This window comes from Syngnathus floridae, chromosome 11 (assembly GCF_059516105.1).
Source record: "Syngnathus floridae isolate MCC-2025c chromosome 11, RoL_Sflo_1.0, whole genome shotgun sequence".
Classification (NCBI taxonomy): domain Eukaryota; kingdom Metazoa; phylum Chordata; class Actinopteri; order Syngnathiformes; family Syngnathidae; genus Syngnathus; species Syngnathus floridae.
Window position 1 is genome coordinate 5,504,794 of NC_142423.1, and position 12,915 is coordinate 5,517,708.

Genomic DNA, 12,915 nt, shown 5'->3' on the forward strand with positions numbered 1-12,915 from the left:
CATCACACACTGCTCTTTAAACACAAGCAAGACGCTGTGTGTCCTCTGTGCTTATTTTAGGAAGATGTGACATTTGCATTGCGTCCCGCCTACAAGGCGTTGGAGGAGTGTCTGCTGCTCTTCTAAAGTATTTCACTGGAGAGAACGAGAAAAGGGGGATGCTCACAGCATCATCGATGGCCCAGACACGGGGTGAGTAACACCGAGCACCGACACGAACACCATCAGTCACTTCCATCATTGGCTCCATTTCGGGGCTCATTGTGAAGCCCCGAAGTCTGAACACATCTTCTAGAGGAGATTGCTATACCGATAGTCACGCTGCTCCATGGCTGCAACGGGGAAGCAGACGCATGCATGAATCACGTTGTTTGAGGGGCGACACTTCCGATTAGACTTTGCAGGCTACTGATTTGCGTTTAGAGCAACTTTCACCTCTGCACCAAGTGACGTCGTCTAATCGCTGTTACTGGTTAATATTTTGAGGTTACATCCGGTTCATCTTCTGCCAGTCACCGCTGCTTATAAAAGTCATTCTGTCCTGCGTCATCCGGGATTGACTGCTACTCAAACTCTGCTTCTCACAACACTTCCTTTATTTAATCGAATGCATCTTCACGTCTCACCGTCACACATATATACAGACAGCCATGCCTTATGGGAGCTAGCTGCACGGTAACGCTGCCAACAAACCGACCATCTTTCAACAGGCGGAGGCGGACACTATTGCGTTTCATAGCAGACGATTTTTAACACCAATTTGGTAAATTTGTTGTCATTATCTGCACTGATGTCGTCTCAACGTAGGGGGCGCCACAGCCCACTAGCAAAATGTAGTTAGGCATTCTGTCGGACCGAAAATCAAACTGCAAACCTCTTGGTAACTATGGCATCAGAACATTTTGTGCAATGCTAAAAATAGCACGTGGTGGCCTTGGAAACTGTTGAAATTGGTTGTCAAAGAAGTTGAAGCTTTTTTTTTTTTTTTTTTAAAGGCTAGTTAGCGGTTGTTGCTATGCTACCAATAACACATGCTACTGCTGGGCATTGGTGCTGACAAATGTTGTCACTGCTTGCACCCTGCACTTGCATGCATTGACCTACCTACCCTCTTGTTTGCACCCTGCACTTGCATGCATTGACCTACCTACCCTCTTGTTTTGTGCAACAGTTGAGGCAAAGTTTGGTTTAACATTGCCGGTTTAATTTGGCTCCCAAGAAACTTGATTTATGAAAGTGAAAATTAAAGAGTATTGTATTTGTCTTGCTGCAAAGGAACTTATAATACTAAATGATAATACTATAATAATACTAATGATATAAAAAAAGGGTTCTCTTGTGAAGTTATTCATTTTCAGATCTTTCATATAAGACAGAATCCTCAAAATGTCATCCACAGCAGCAATTTAAAAGCTCCATTGGCAGAGGTGTACTAAAAATTCAGCATTCATCAAAACTGAATTCATATCGCTCACAGGGTGCTTGCTGGTGGCTTTGTTCCAGAACTCACAAAGCCAGTTGGTGCTGCAGCATACAAATGCTGAGGCTTTGCTATTGGCACATTTGAATAGAACACAGCCATTATTAATATTATTCATTGCACTGGTGTTATGATGACGATGTCTGAGGCAGAAGACTTTGGGGTTTATCATATTAGATGGCATTTTCTTTGTTTGCATGAATAGTAAGTTCACTTTCCTTGCAATATAATTGTGGAATATACAAACTCATAAAGCGATCCGTGCTGATACGTTTGGCTCACATTTAATGGCTGAGTTGTATTCTATCTAAAAAACAACACGCATTTTACCTCGAGCTGCATGTTTGTCACAGTGCATTTAAATGAGGTAACACCTTTTTGTGTTTTTTTCACAGAGGAACAGACACTGGTTATTAGAGCAGTGGTGTGCAACAGCGTGACCCCATTCATACTTCTTCATTAGGTAATTAGTTCATAAATTGAATATCAAAACATGAATTCCTCTGTAGATTGTGGAGAGGGCAAATTACTTCAGACTGTCATTTTACATCTAAACTTAAATATGGAACTTTTTTTTTTTTTCTTCTTCTTGCAAGTGGCAACAAAAAGGTAGCCATGCCCCCACCAGCTGATATCGTGAAGGTGGCTATTGAATGGCCGGGTGCAAATGCTCAACTTATAGAGATGGACCAGGTCTGTGTGTTATCAAACATAATCAGAAATATCATCATTTTCTCCCATCTACAAACTTATGCAACTCTAAGCACTTTCTGCCTTTTTTTGTTTGTAGAAACGACCTTTGACCTCAATCATCCGTGAAGTCTGTGATGGGTAAGCGTTGTTCTGTATTTTGGTATTTCACCAACGATTCGTAGCATTTACTCTTGAATGTCGTTCTAGTTTCTTTCCTTTTAGTGCATATAAGTGTAATTCTAGTATTGGTCATGTATAATTTGTAAATAATGCACAATGTCAGTAGATGTAATTTCTTCTGTTGTGGAGCTTTGAAGGGGCGGGAACCGTGTTAACGAGCTGCTTCAGTATTCAGCAAATGCACTCGTTGAAAAAACATTTGCTTAAGCTTTTTTTCCCCCCTTGCCTTAAATAGACTTTAACTAGGTTGTTTGCTGTAAAGACTTTATGATGCAAGAAGACAGCAATATGAGAGACCTCCTATGGTTCACAAAGCATCAGTTCATAGCTTGCAAATGTGTTCTTTAGCTTCCGTTTAATATAGTAATTTATGTTGCTCCTTACAGCTTCACATACTACCCCACTTTCACAGCTCTGACCAAAAAAATAAAAATCCTCATGTGTTGTTGACTTAGTATCTAAAGAATAAATGGTATTTCTCAATTTTCAGATGGTCTTTGTCAGGCTCCGAACAGTTTGCTCTGCGCTATGCTGATGGTCCTCAGCTTTATATCACAGAACAGGTGAGCTTCTTCTATTTTTTCACCCACTGTTCTGTGATGATTAAAAAAGTAAGCACCAAACTTTATCTTTAGAGTCGCAGTGAAATCAAGAACGGGACCATCCTTCGGTTAGCCATTTCGCCCGTGAGTAATATTTAATTTTACATTTAGATTCCAATCAATTTGATTACAGTTATATATGATATTATAGATGTTGTCATTTTATTTTGCTATGACCTGGAATAAATTGTTTAACCCAAATGCAACACAGGTACACATGACTGCAATTCTTGAGTGTTGTTCAATCAGCATTGAGGCCCTTGCAGTGTTTCTTGTCACTGGAGCGATTGTTGAGGTTTTTTTTTTTTTTTTTTTTTTTTTTTTTTGAGAAGAATTTACCAATTTTGCAGAACAGTTTGTTTCACAGCCAACCGTATTCTGACACTTCCACCACAGTACCAACCACAAAAAAATCAGTCGAATGAAAAATCGCATCACTTTTCAAGTGCTACTGTCGTTTTGTATCGTGATTTTTTTATTTATTTTTAATTTAATCAGCTTCATGATGGTTTTTTTCTTGTGGCTGACAGGGCCGGGCTGCTCGTCAGCTCCTGGAGCGTATCCAATCCCATGGGATTGACGCTCGCTTAGAAGCTCTGAAGGAGCTGGCCAAGCTGTCAGCAGACACCACGTTTGCCGCAGAGTTTGTCAATATGGAGGGCATTGGGACGTTGGCCCGCCTCGTCGAGAGTGGCACCCAGTGAGATTCCGTTTTTAGTTTTCACTTTGGTCATGTCGCGAACATGAAAGCTTCCTTTCTTGTTTCGTAATGTGGGATTCAATGTAGTTTTCTTTTTAATAATTTTTATATGTACAGGGGCACATTAAATGATACGAATGTTGTCCTCTTACTTCAGCTTCGGCGAAATGCTGGCATTCACCCTCACCGCATTCCTGGAATTAATGGATCACGGCATTGTATCCTGGGATCTTATCTCACTCTCCTTCATCAAGCAGGTGCCTCACATCAGACCACATTTCACAGTTGCATATTCTCAACTTGTGTCGGTGTCTCAGTCCTTGTTATTTGCTCGCTTTGATTTAACTTTGACCTTCCTTACTTCCTACACAGCGGAAATGAGTGGGTGCAGTTGCCTAGCAACGCCTGAGATTACCCAGAGCTCACTCAGTGTGCGTGTGTGTGTGACTGTGTGTGTGCATGCATGTGTGTATTTTCTGAAAGCTTTACTATGGCCCTGAGAGTTTCTCAAAGTAAACAAGTGTAACTCTTTTGTTGCAACATTTCATCATTAACAGGGCTGTTCCTTTCCCCAGTGTCTTTGCTGTAGTAATAACAATAATCATGATTCACACGCAGTGTACGATGCAGAAGCTTTTATCGTGGCACCCCCCACCACCCTCACTTCTTTTATCTTCCCAAAGATTGCAGGCTATGTGAACCAGCCTATGGTGGACGTGTCCATCCTGCAGCGCTCTCTGGCCATCCTGGAGAGCATGGTACTCAACAGCCACAGCCTCTACCACCGAGTGGCTCAGGAGATCACCGTGGGACAGCTCATCGGGCACCTGCAAGTGTGAGCACACACACATGCACAGGGGCTTTTTGCTCTCTGATTTCGGAGGATAGATGAATGAAGTGCTGCTATGGGTTTGATGTGTACCTTTTTTTTTTTTTTTTAAATGCATCAGGGATGCTCATAAAAGGAGGGCATCAATCATTCAGTCAAATTTCCATTAACATTAACTTTATCCAATCCAAAACTATCAATGCAGCAAGTTATGGATTTGTCCTAAAATCATTAGAATATTCTATATCATCACATGATGGAATAAGGTACTTGATGAATCCACTAATATTACTTAGGTGAGAAATGAAAGACAAAACCCTATATTTAGACTTATAATTAGCACTACAGTTTTTTTGAGGAATTCTGTGGTCAGGTATATGGAGCAAGATACTTCTAACAAGATTTGTTTGTTGCTTGATATCCTTGCAGGTCAAACCAAGAGATTCAGACTTACGCAATTGCCCTCATCAATGCTCTTTTCCTGAAAGCACCCGAGGACAGACGGCAGGTTAGTACACCACTGTGGGGGAAAAAAAACATTTACACTGAGTGTAGATGAATATTATAGTAGTTGAGGACAGTATTGTTTTGAATATTGTATACTCATAAGCAGGGCTTGACATGAACTTGTTTGCTCAGCAGCCACTGTGGTTTGTGCTTTCCCAGAGTTACTAGCCATTCTGTGTTTTCACTTGCCATAATTTTGTTGTTTTGTTTGTTAGTGTAAATTGTACTATGCTGAGGAGCAGTGTGACATCCAAAAATGCTTCTCAAACAAGTGCTGAACTCAAAATGGAAAACAAAAAGCTAACGTGACTTTTGGGAGACCTTGTCGAATCTTGGAATTGTGCTGTGTTTTTCTTTGTTTCTGTGCATGCCTGTCAGTGTTGTATTCCTGTATCTCATTGTCCATGTGTGCACTTTTTATTTTCACCACCGCACATCCACCTCCTGCTCCCCCCTCCCTTGAACTTGTAGGAGGTGTACACTAACCCGCTGGAGCAGCACCTCACTGTGAGTACACACTGGCGTCCCATATCATCCTCTCCACCCCACAGGCCTTTCCTTTGTTTAAAGCTGCCACACCATCCATGCAAATTCGAACAGAGCCTCAACTTGCCTGTACACAAATTCATGTTGGTTCAAACTGTTATGTAGTGTATGTTGTGACTGGGAGGTTTTGGCTAGGTGCCAAACTCAAGGCCCGGGGGCCAGACCTGGCCCGCCAAATCATTTTATATGGCCCTTGCAAGCAAATTATGTCTGTAAAATTCCCTCGCTAAAATCTGCACCGAAATGTTTGTTGTTTGTAATAAATAACGTTGACATTTTGCTCAAATTTTTTTTTGTCTCTAATCATTTCACTTTGTTTTCTGTTTTTTGCTGACAGGAAATGGCCAGCACCTTGGCCCAGAAGCACTTGCGGTCCATTATTCTGAATGTGAGTAGTCCGCACGGGCTACCCCAGAATGACTGTGTATGTAGCGACGCTGTGTTCATCAAATTATCTAATCCCTGTCTAAAATAGTGCTTGAAATGACTACTGCTGTAAGAAAATACAGAACATCGTTAAAACCCAAATATTATGATCCATTCCTCTTTAAAGTGTTCTTCCAACTGAGGCTCGGATGACGCATAGCCGGCGCATCTGGACCAGCCGCTCAGCCAGTGCAAAGATTGTCTAACGTGAAGTGTGTTGAAGCAGAACTATCAAATGTGATATGGCATGAAGTCCATGAAGTGGAAAAAAACCTCTGCTCTCAGAATGATTCCTTTTGGCACCAACTTGTGTGGAAGTGCTTCCCTGAGCTAGCTGCAAATGAGGAAGACAGTGGAGTGTTATTTCCTGGAGCAATATTGCTATTGCGAGCTCTCTGGAAACAAATCTCCAAGACTGAGATGCACTTATGATGACTGTTGGACCATAGCAATGTCTGGATCCTAATTTGATACGACTAAGTCCAAATAGTGTTTTGCCATCTATCTATGGCATGTGACTAGTCAGTCCTAGATGGCAAAAGTAATGAGATGCATCTACATACTAATCCAGGAGTTATTAATTATTAATCATTAGCAATGATCAGAGGATAGTTTCAACATCTCAGTTTTATTAATAATATTTTTTTATTTCTTTCCTTCCAGCATGTCATAAGAGGAAATCGACCAATCAAAGCAGAAATGGCACATCAGCTGTATGTTCTGCAGGTGTTGACCTTTAATCTTTTGGAGGAACGAATGATGACCAAAATGGATCCTAATGACCAGGTAAAATGGAAATACAAAAAGATTTGTGCGTGTTTTAATTTTGCTTTATGCAACATAATAATCTTGGAGGTGTGTGGCCTAAAATGTGGTTGGAGAATACCTTTCTGGATTTATCCACGCGTCCCTAAACGTGCTGATTTGTGTGACTCAGACTCAACGAGATGTCATTTTCGAGCTGCGGAGGATTGCATTTGATGGAGAAAATGACCCCACTGGCACAGAAAAACGAAAGACGTTGTATGCTAAAGATTATAAAATGCTAGGTTTTACAGTAAGTTACCTCAGATTTAAATGAACAAAAACGAATGAATAATCATGTTTGTAATATATTCTAATTTTTTTTTGAAATTGTTTGTTTCAAATGTAGAACCATGTGAACCCTGCTATGGACTTCACACAGACTCCGCCCGGGATGCTAGCTCTGGACAACATGCTGTACCTGGCCAAGGTCCATCAGGACACATACATCCGTGTAAGTTCTGACTCATGGCAGGATGCTGCTCGACTCCCAGATATGAGCAAATCCTCATTTTGATCAAGGCTTCCCGTTATTGACAGATTGTCTTGGAAAACAGTAGTCGCGAGGATAAGCATGAATGTCCCTTTGGCCGGTGTGCCATCGACCTCACTCGAATACTTTGTGAAATACTCCAAGTTGGAGAGTTGCGTAAGTGCACGAGAATATGACATGATCTGGTAATTTCCACGCCTCACTAATTTTGTTGTTGTTTCACAAGCTAATGAGGGCTGCAATGACTACCACCCCATGTTCTTCACTCATGACCGAGCATGGGAAGAATTCTTCTGCATCTGCATCCAGCTGCTCAATAAAACCTGGAAGGAGATGAGGGCCACCTCCGAGGACTTTAATAAGGTCAGTAAGGTCTTCGCTGGCACGGGCCTAAATATTTAAATCTACAATCTTATGGACAGATCTTTACAGTATGGCTCATCTTTAGGTTTAGGCCAGAAAGTGTTGTGCAGATTTCCTAGTTGCTAAGCTTTAATTTTCTTAAAAAGGGATGCAAAACAAACTGAGAAATATATGTGATTAGAAAGCCAGTGGTTTTGTCAAAACCTAGCATTTCACATTATAAAAACTGTGATTGAATTTGCTTTTCTGCTTGAAAATCATTTCATTAGAAAGATACATACTAATTTGTTTAGTTGCACTGATTGTATTAATTTTCAATTTTGAGTTTCTAGTGAGTTGTAAATTATTCATGTATTCCTCTTCAAACAAGCCCCCGGGTTCACACCTGAGAAAAAGAACAAAAAGGTTTTGATTTATTATTGACCTGCACTGCTTCCTTCATGCTAAGAGATGTTATCTCGTTTGTGTGAGCATTTCTAGCTACAGCAGAAAAAACTATGTAGCTTGTGTTTAATTTTTTTTCATTTATTCAATTTTCAAGCTTTACAATAGAATTTTTTTTGGGGAGGAGGGCGTGGTAAAACGTCAAATTGTTATTCTGAAAGATGAGTAACTCCCATTGTGGAGAAAGTGTGTTTGTGTTCTCATCGTAAAAGCTGCATTAGATCACATTTCCATCACTCAGCGTGAAAGTCAACAAAGCACATCCGTCTAACCACAGTCACTGAGGACTGTGCTGTTTGTGTAAGTATGTGCGAATCTCCCAAGAGTAGGCGGCCGAAATGCTTTTACTGCGATTAATATTACACAACAGCTAAATTCTTAATGCTGCTAACGAGGTTCAGAGCGCTTCCTCCACATGAGCACGTTTTGAGTCTCCGCAGTCTATTGTTATCAAATTAGCACCGGTCGTTTATCTTGGGTACATTTTTGAATATAAATGACTTGAGATGGAAAAAAGTTGTTTTTACTGACAGAATTCGTTTTTGCCTGACAAGATAAGTCGGCGACTCTTAATGAGAAATTGCAAATTATTATGAGGACATGCGTTCCAAGCAGGTGATGCAGGTGGTCCGAGAGCAGATCACCAGAGCTCTGGCCATGAAGCCCTCGTCTTTGGACCAGCTGAAGAACAAGCTGCGAGGTCTCAACTACTCTGAGATACTGCGACTACGACAGTCTGAGAGAATGAGCCAGGATGACTTTCAATCCCCGCCCATCATGTCAGTGCCACGCCCCCCAAAAAAATCTTATTAGCTATGGAATTTCACACTTCTTAATTGTTCTCCAAAACAAATATTCTGTCATGTATCATCCGAATGTGTTTTTGTCGTTTATGCCGTCAATGTGAGGTAGTGAGCTTCGCGAGAGAATCCAGCCTGAGATTCTGGAGCTCATTAAACAACAACGACTCAATCGGCTGTGCGAGGGCAGCTGTTTCCGAAAAGTGGGGAACCGCCGAAGGCAAGGTACCACATCAATACAATCACTTTTTTGTTGTTTAAAAACACAGTATGGCTTCTGTTAACTTTGTTGAGCTAAGCATTTCTGCCTTTGTTGCAGAGAAATTTTGGTTCTGCAGACTTTCTCTTAATCACAAAGTGCTGCACTACGGGGACTTGGATGAATCACCTCAGGGTGAAGTGCCTTTTGAGATGCTTAGTGACAAAAGTAAGGTTCTCTTTCTTCTTACCAAAAATATGCCATCAAAATCTAATTGTTTCCATTGTTTTATGCATAATGCTGCTCAAAAATGAGTCATGTGACATGGTTTGAGTTTGACACTAGGCCATTATTGGAGAACATCACATTATGGTTTTCTCTCTAGTCCCCGTCTCTGACATCAAGTCCGTGGTGACTGGGAAGGACTGCCCTCATATGAAGGAGAAAAGTGCTCTGAAACAAAACAAGGTAGGTTTTAGTCAAATTAAAGTCATTCTAATCTTGAAATATAGTTGCTTTGAGAACGCACCTCAGTGGTTCAAGGATTATTTTACCCAAGAACCCGTATAATTATGACGAATACTGTATGCGGCACAACGTGACCATGAGAGGGCTCTACAAGGAACAGTTTCCCACTAATCTACAAATTTTTTTATTTTTATTCTTTTCATTTGCTCTGTATTTCACTGTCTTAACTGGTCTCTTGTCGCAGGAGGTGCTGGAGTTGGCTTTCTCGGTCCTTTACGATCCAGATGAGACTCTCAACTTTGTTGCGCCCAACAAATATGAGGTAGGCTGACTACCCCTAACTTATTTTAATTATAATCTTTCACTGGATGGTGGAAAGAAATCTTGAAAAAAAAAATAGCTTTTGTACTCCTAAAAACAAAAAAAATAATTAAATGGGTTTGTCCAGGAAATGTCAAACCTTATGATTGTGACTTTGACTTGATTTTGGAAAAAGTTTTGGAAACGCCAAAAATACAGTTTTAGAGATGAAATTCCCGATAGACCAAAAATACCAGTTTATACTCTAAGCTGCATTGCCGCATCTTCAATGTAGTATTGCAGCAACCACTTTTGCCAGGTCACTGACAGTAAGACTTTACATCTCGTACTGAGTGATAATGACTGACTACCCACCAGATGCATGAGCAATGACTAAAAGACAGCCTATGACAGAAAAGCCAAGATAGATGTGCAGGGAACGCGATTCGCAATGCCACTGGAATGACTTCATGGAATTTCCCACCATTTTAAAATTCCATCTGGATCTTTTTCATCCCAAAAATGGAAAAGAGGACTTTGGGCGGTGTGCTTTGTTGTGTCGCGTACTTGCATGTCACACCCTCTTGTGACTCATTTCGGGTCTGTACGTTTGTCTGTGGAGCAGTATTGCATCTGGACGGACGGCTTGTGTGCGCTGCTGGGCAGAGAGATGAGCAGTGACCTGACACGTAGTGACCTGGACACGCTTATCAGCATGGAGATGAAGCTCCGCCTCCTGGACCTTGAGAACATCACAATCCCAGAAGCTCCACCCCCTATTCCAAAGGAGCCAAGCTCTTATAATTTCACTTACAACTACAGTTGAGGTGTGTTGATTATTACGCATACCAGCAAAGGTCAAGAATGTGCATACTATCTATTTTGACCAATATTGCGGTGTGCGATTTAGGAAAAAGTGACAGTAGAACCTCCATAGGCGAAGTCGTCCTAATTTAAAACTCCAAAATATTACATAATAGTAACGAGGTCCACGGACATATTAAGTCACCTCACATTAAATGAGGTCAGCACCTTTTTACATTTTCTGTCTGCACACCAGCCAGCAGAGAGAGTGACGATGCTCCCGTCATGCACGCATCGCTGCTTCCTTCTCTGCACAGAAATGTCTCCATGCGAGATGTGAGTGTGCCACATTTGAAGGAATGAGAGGAGCACTGTGATTGGCCGAGTTAGCTGTGTTCATGGCGACAACGTTGTAAACTGCCCTTTTTTTAAATATGCCGCCTTGTGAAACACCTCTTGGGGTGGTAATGAAAATAGAGCCCTTGGGGTTCATTCTTGAAATGCTCACTGATCTGAAGTCAAATATTTGGGAACTAAACCTCCCACCTCCCGTTTTGACTTCTGAGGAATGTTATTTCAAGATGATTCAGCAACTTTAGCGGCGTTCAACTATGGGGGCTCCACTGTACTAATATATTTTACATTTCTTTTTTGTGATTGTATTAATCTCATACCTCATCTGAATCTTGTGTGTGTACACATGCATTTTTGTGTGTTTACAGTTTTATCAATTCGGAATTATTTCCAAATGCTGGTACACAAAATTATGAATGATCATAACTTCTTTAGCATATTCAAAGTATTGGCAACAACAAACTCTTCGCACTCCCAAGTAAAGAAAGAATACATATTTTTAAACAGCACGACATGCTTTATTCATTCAGCTCCAGCCCACCTCATCTAACGTGAGCCGAAATTTGGACACAGAACCTCAAAGCTGTAAGAGCTGTGCTAACCACAATACTGTAATATAGTTGGAGGAAAATGTTTCGACTTATTTTATGTATGTTTTAAGTAGTAATGCATCCATCATCAGTCCCAAGAATTTCTATCATGTTTAAAAAACTAAGAATGTAATATATACTGTGCTATATCAGGTTTTGTTTTTTACTGTGCTAATCAGGTTTTATTATTTTTTATTTTTTCCCCTCCATAGCTTCGCACTGTACTATGGTTACAATTGTGGCAATGATCAGATTTTTTTTTTTTATATATATATATATTTTGAGAATGTCTCTGAAGAAACCATTGCCATATTGTATATTGAATGATTGTAGACTTTTTTGTCATTTTGGTTATTGTACCAAATTAGCACACTTTTTGTTGTTTTAAAACAGTGGCCATGATACCATGGTATCAAGCCTGAAGTGTTATTGTTTAAAAATGTTTTTTTCATCATGTCAATGTTGAAACTAGTACAAACCATGTCAATGATGTCATTTGCTAATGCAGAATAGAATTATATTTTTGTAAATGATTGTACACTGTGAGGAGAATGATATTGAAATAACATCATCATTTTGTATAATCCTTTTTTTAGCATGCAATTTATGTTTGAAGTATTTTTTTGTGCTGCATTGACTGCAATGCTACCAAATCATGTTTTTAAAGCTCATATTGGCTTTTTGTAAAAAAAAAATTCTTTAGTATTAGGCACTTTATCAGACAATGATGATGTCATAGTAATGTGTCTTGTATGGTTAAAGAGTATTGCAAATCCCTGTACTATTGATGCTATTTGTGGAAAAATGTGTCTGTTTTTAACTACTAATGGATGTTGTAATAGTTTCATATTTTTTATGGAAAAGAAGCTGCTATTACAGAATTCCAGCTGAATTTAGCATACAGCAGTAACTTTAATGACTGAAGTGCTTTTGCATTAGATATGCTGACAGTATGATTTTGCATCTGGTACTTTTCTCCATTTGATTGTAACCGTATTGAATGGGATGTTGTTGGTTTATAAATACAACAGCAAAAAAAAAAACTAGTCTAAATATGGTACACATTTATAATAACTGTGTATACAGTATATAGTATTGTGTTGATTTAATTGGACAAAATGTACTGTATAATGTTCGGTGTCAATAAATACAAAGTAACCAAAGTATTTCTCTGGACCTGAAGTTAGTTGTGCTTGTGCTAATTTATGATATGTATGTTGGAAAAAAAAATATATATATAATAAAAAAAAAAGAATATATATATATATTTTTACAACAGTCTCTTAACTGTGGTGTTTTAAATTCAGTGTAAAGTACGCACCAATATGGAAAA

General features: G+C 39.7%; 1 protein-coding gene across 8 annotated transcripts; it reads left to right on the forward strand.

Moving 5' to 3' along the window:
* Positions 1-77: 77 nt before the first annotated feature.
* On the forward strand, positions 78-12,748 carry elmo2 (engulfment and cell motility 2). Of its 8 annotated transcripts, none has more exons than XM_088390112.1 (23): positions 78-192; positions 1,876-1,943; positions 2,077-2,173; positions 2,271-2,311; positions 2,844-2,916; positions 2,989-3,039; positions 3,486-3,655; positions 3,813-3,912; positions 4,339-4,490; positions 4,914-4,992; positions 5,463-5,498; positions 5,875-5,925; positions 6,627-6,749; positions 6,901-7,020; positions 7,117-7,221; positions 7,308-7,416; positions 7,487-7,623; positions 8,683-8,846; positions 8,980-9,092; positions 9,187-9,294; positions 9,452-9,534; positions 9,779-9,856; positions 10,460-12,748. In XM_088390112.1, exons 3-23 carry the CDS (start codon positions 2,096-2,098, stop codon positions 10,658-10,660), a joined length of 2,172 nt encoding a protein of 723 aa, XP_088246238.1. In that variant the 5' UTR covers positions 78-192; positions 1,876-1,943; positions 2,077-2,095; the 3' UTR covers positions 10,661-12,748. The 8 variants fall into 8 exon arrangements, with proteins under 8 accessions (XP_088246238.1, XP_088246245.1, XP_088246246.1 ...); XM_088390118.1 differs by having other exon boundaries at positions 79-192; positions 4,339-4,484; XM_088390114.1 differs by lacking the exon at positions 78-192 and adding an exon at positions 304-675.
* Positions 12,749-12,915: the final 167 nt, after the last annotated feature.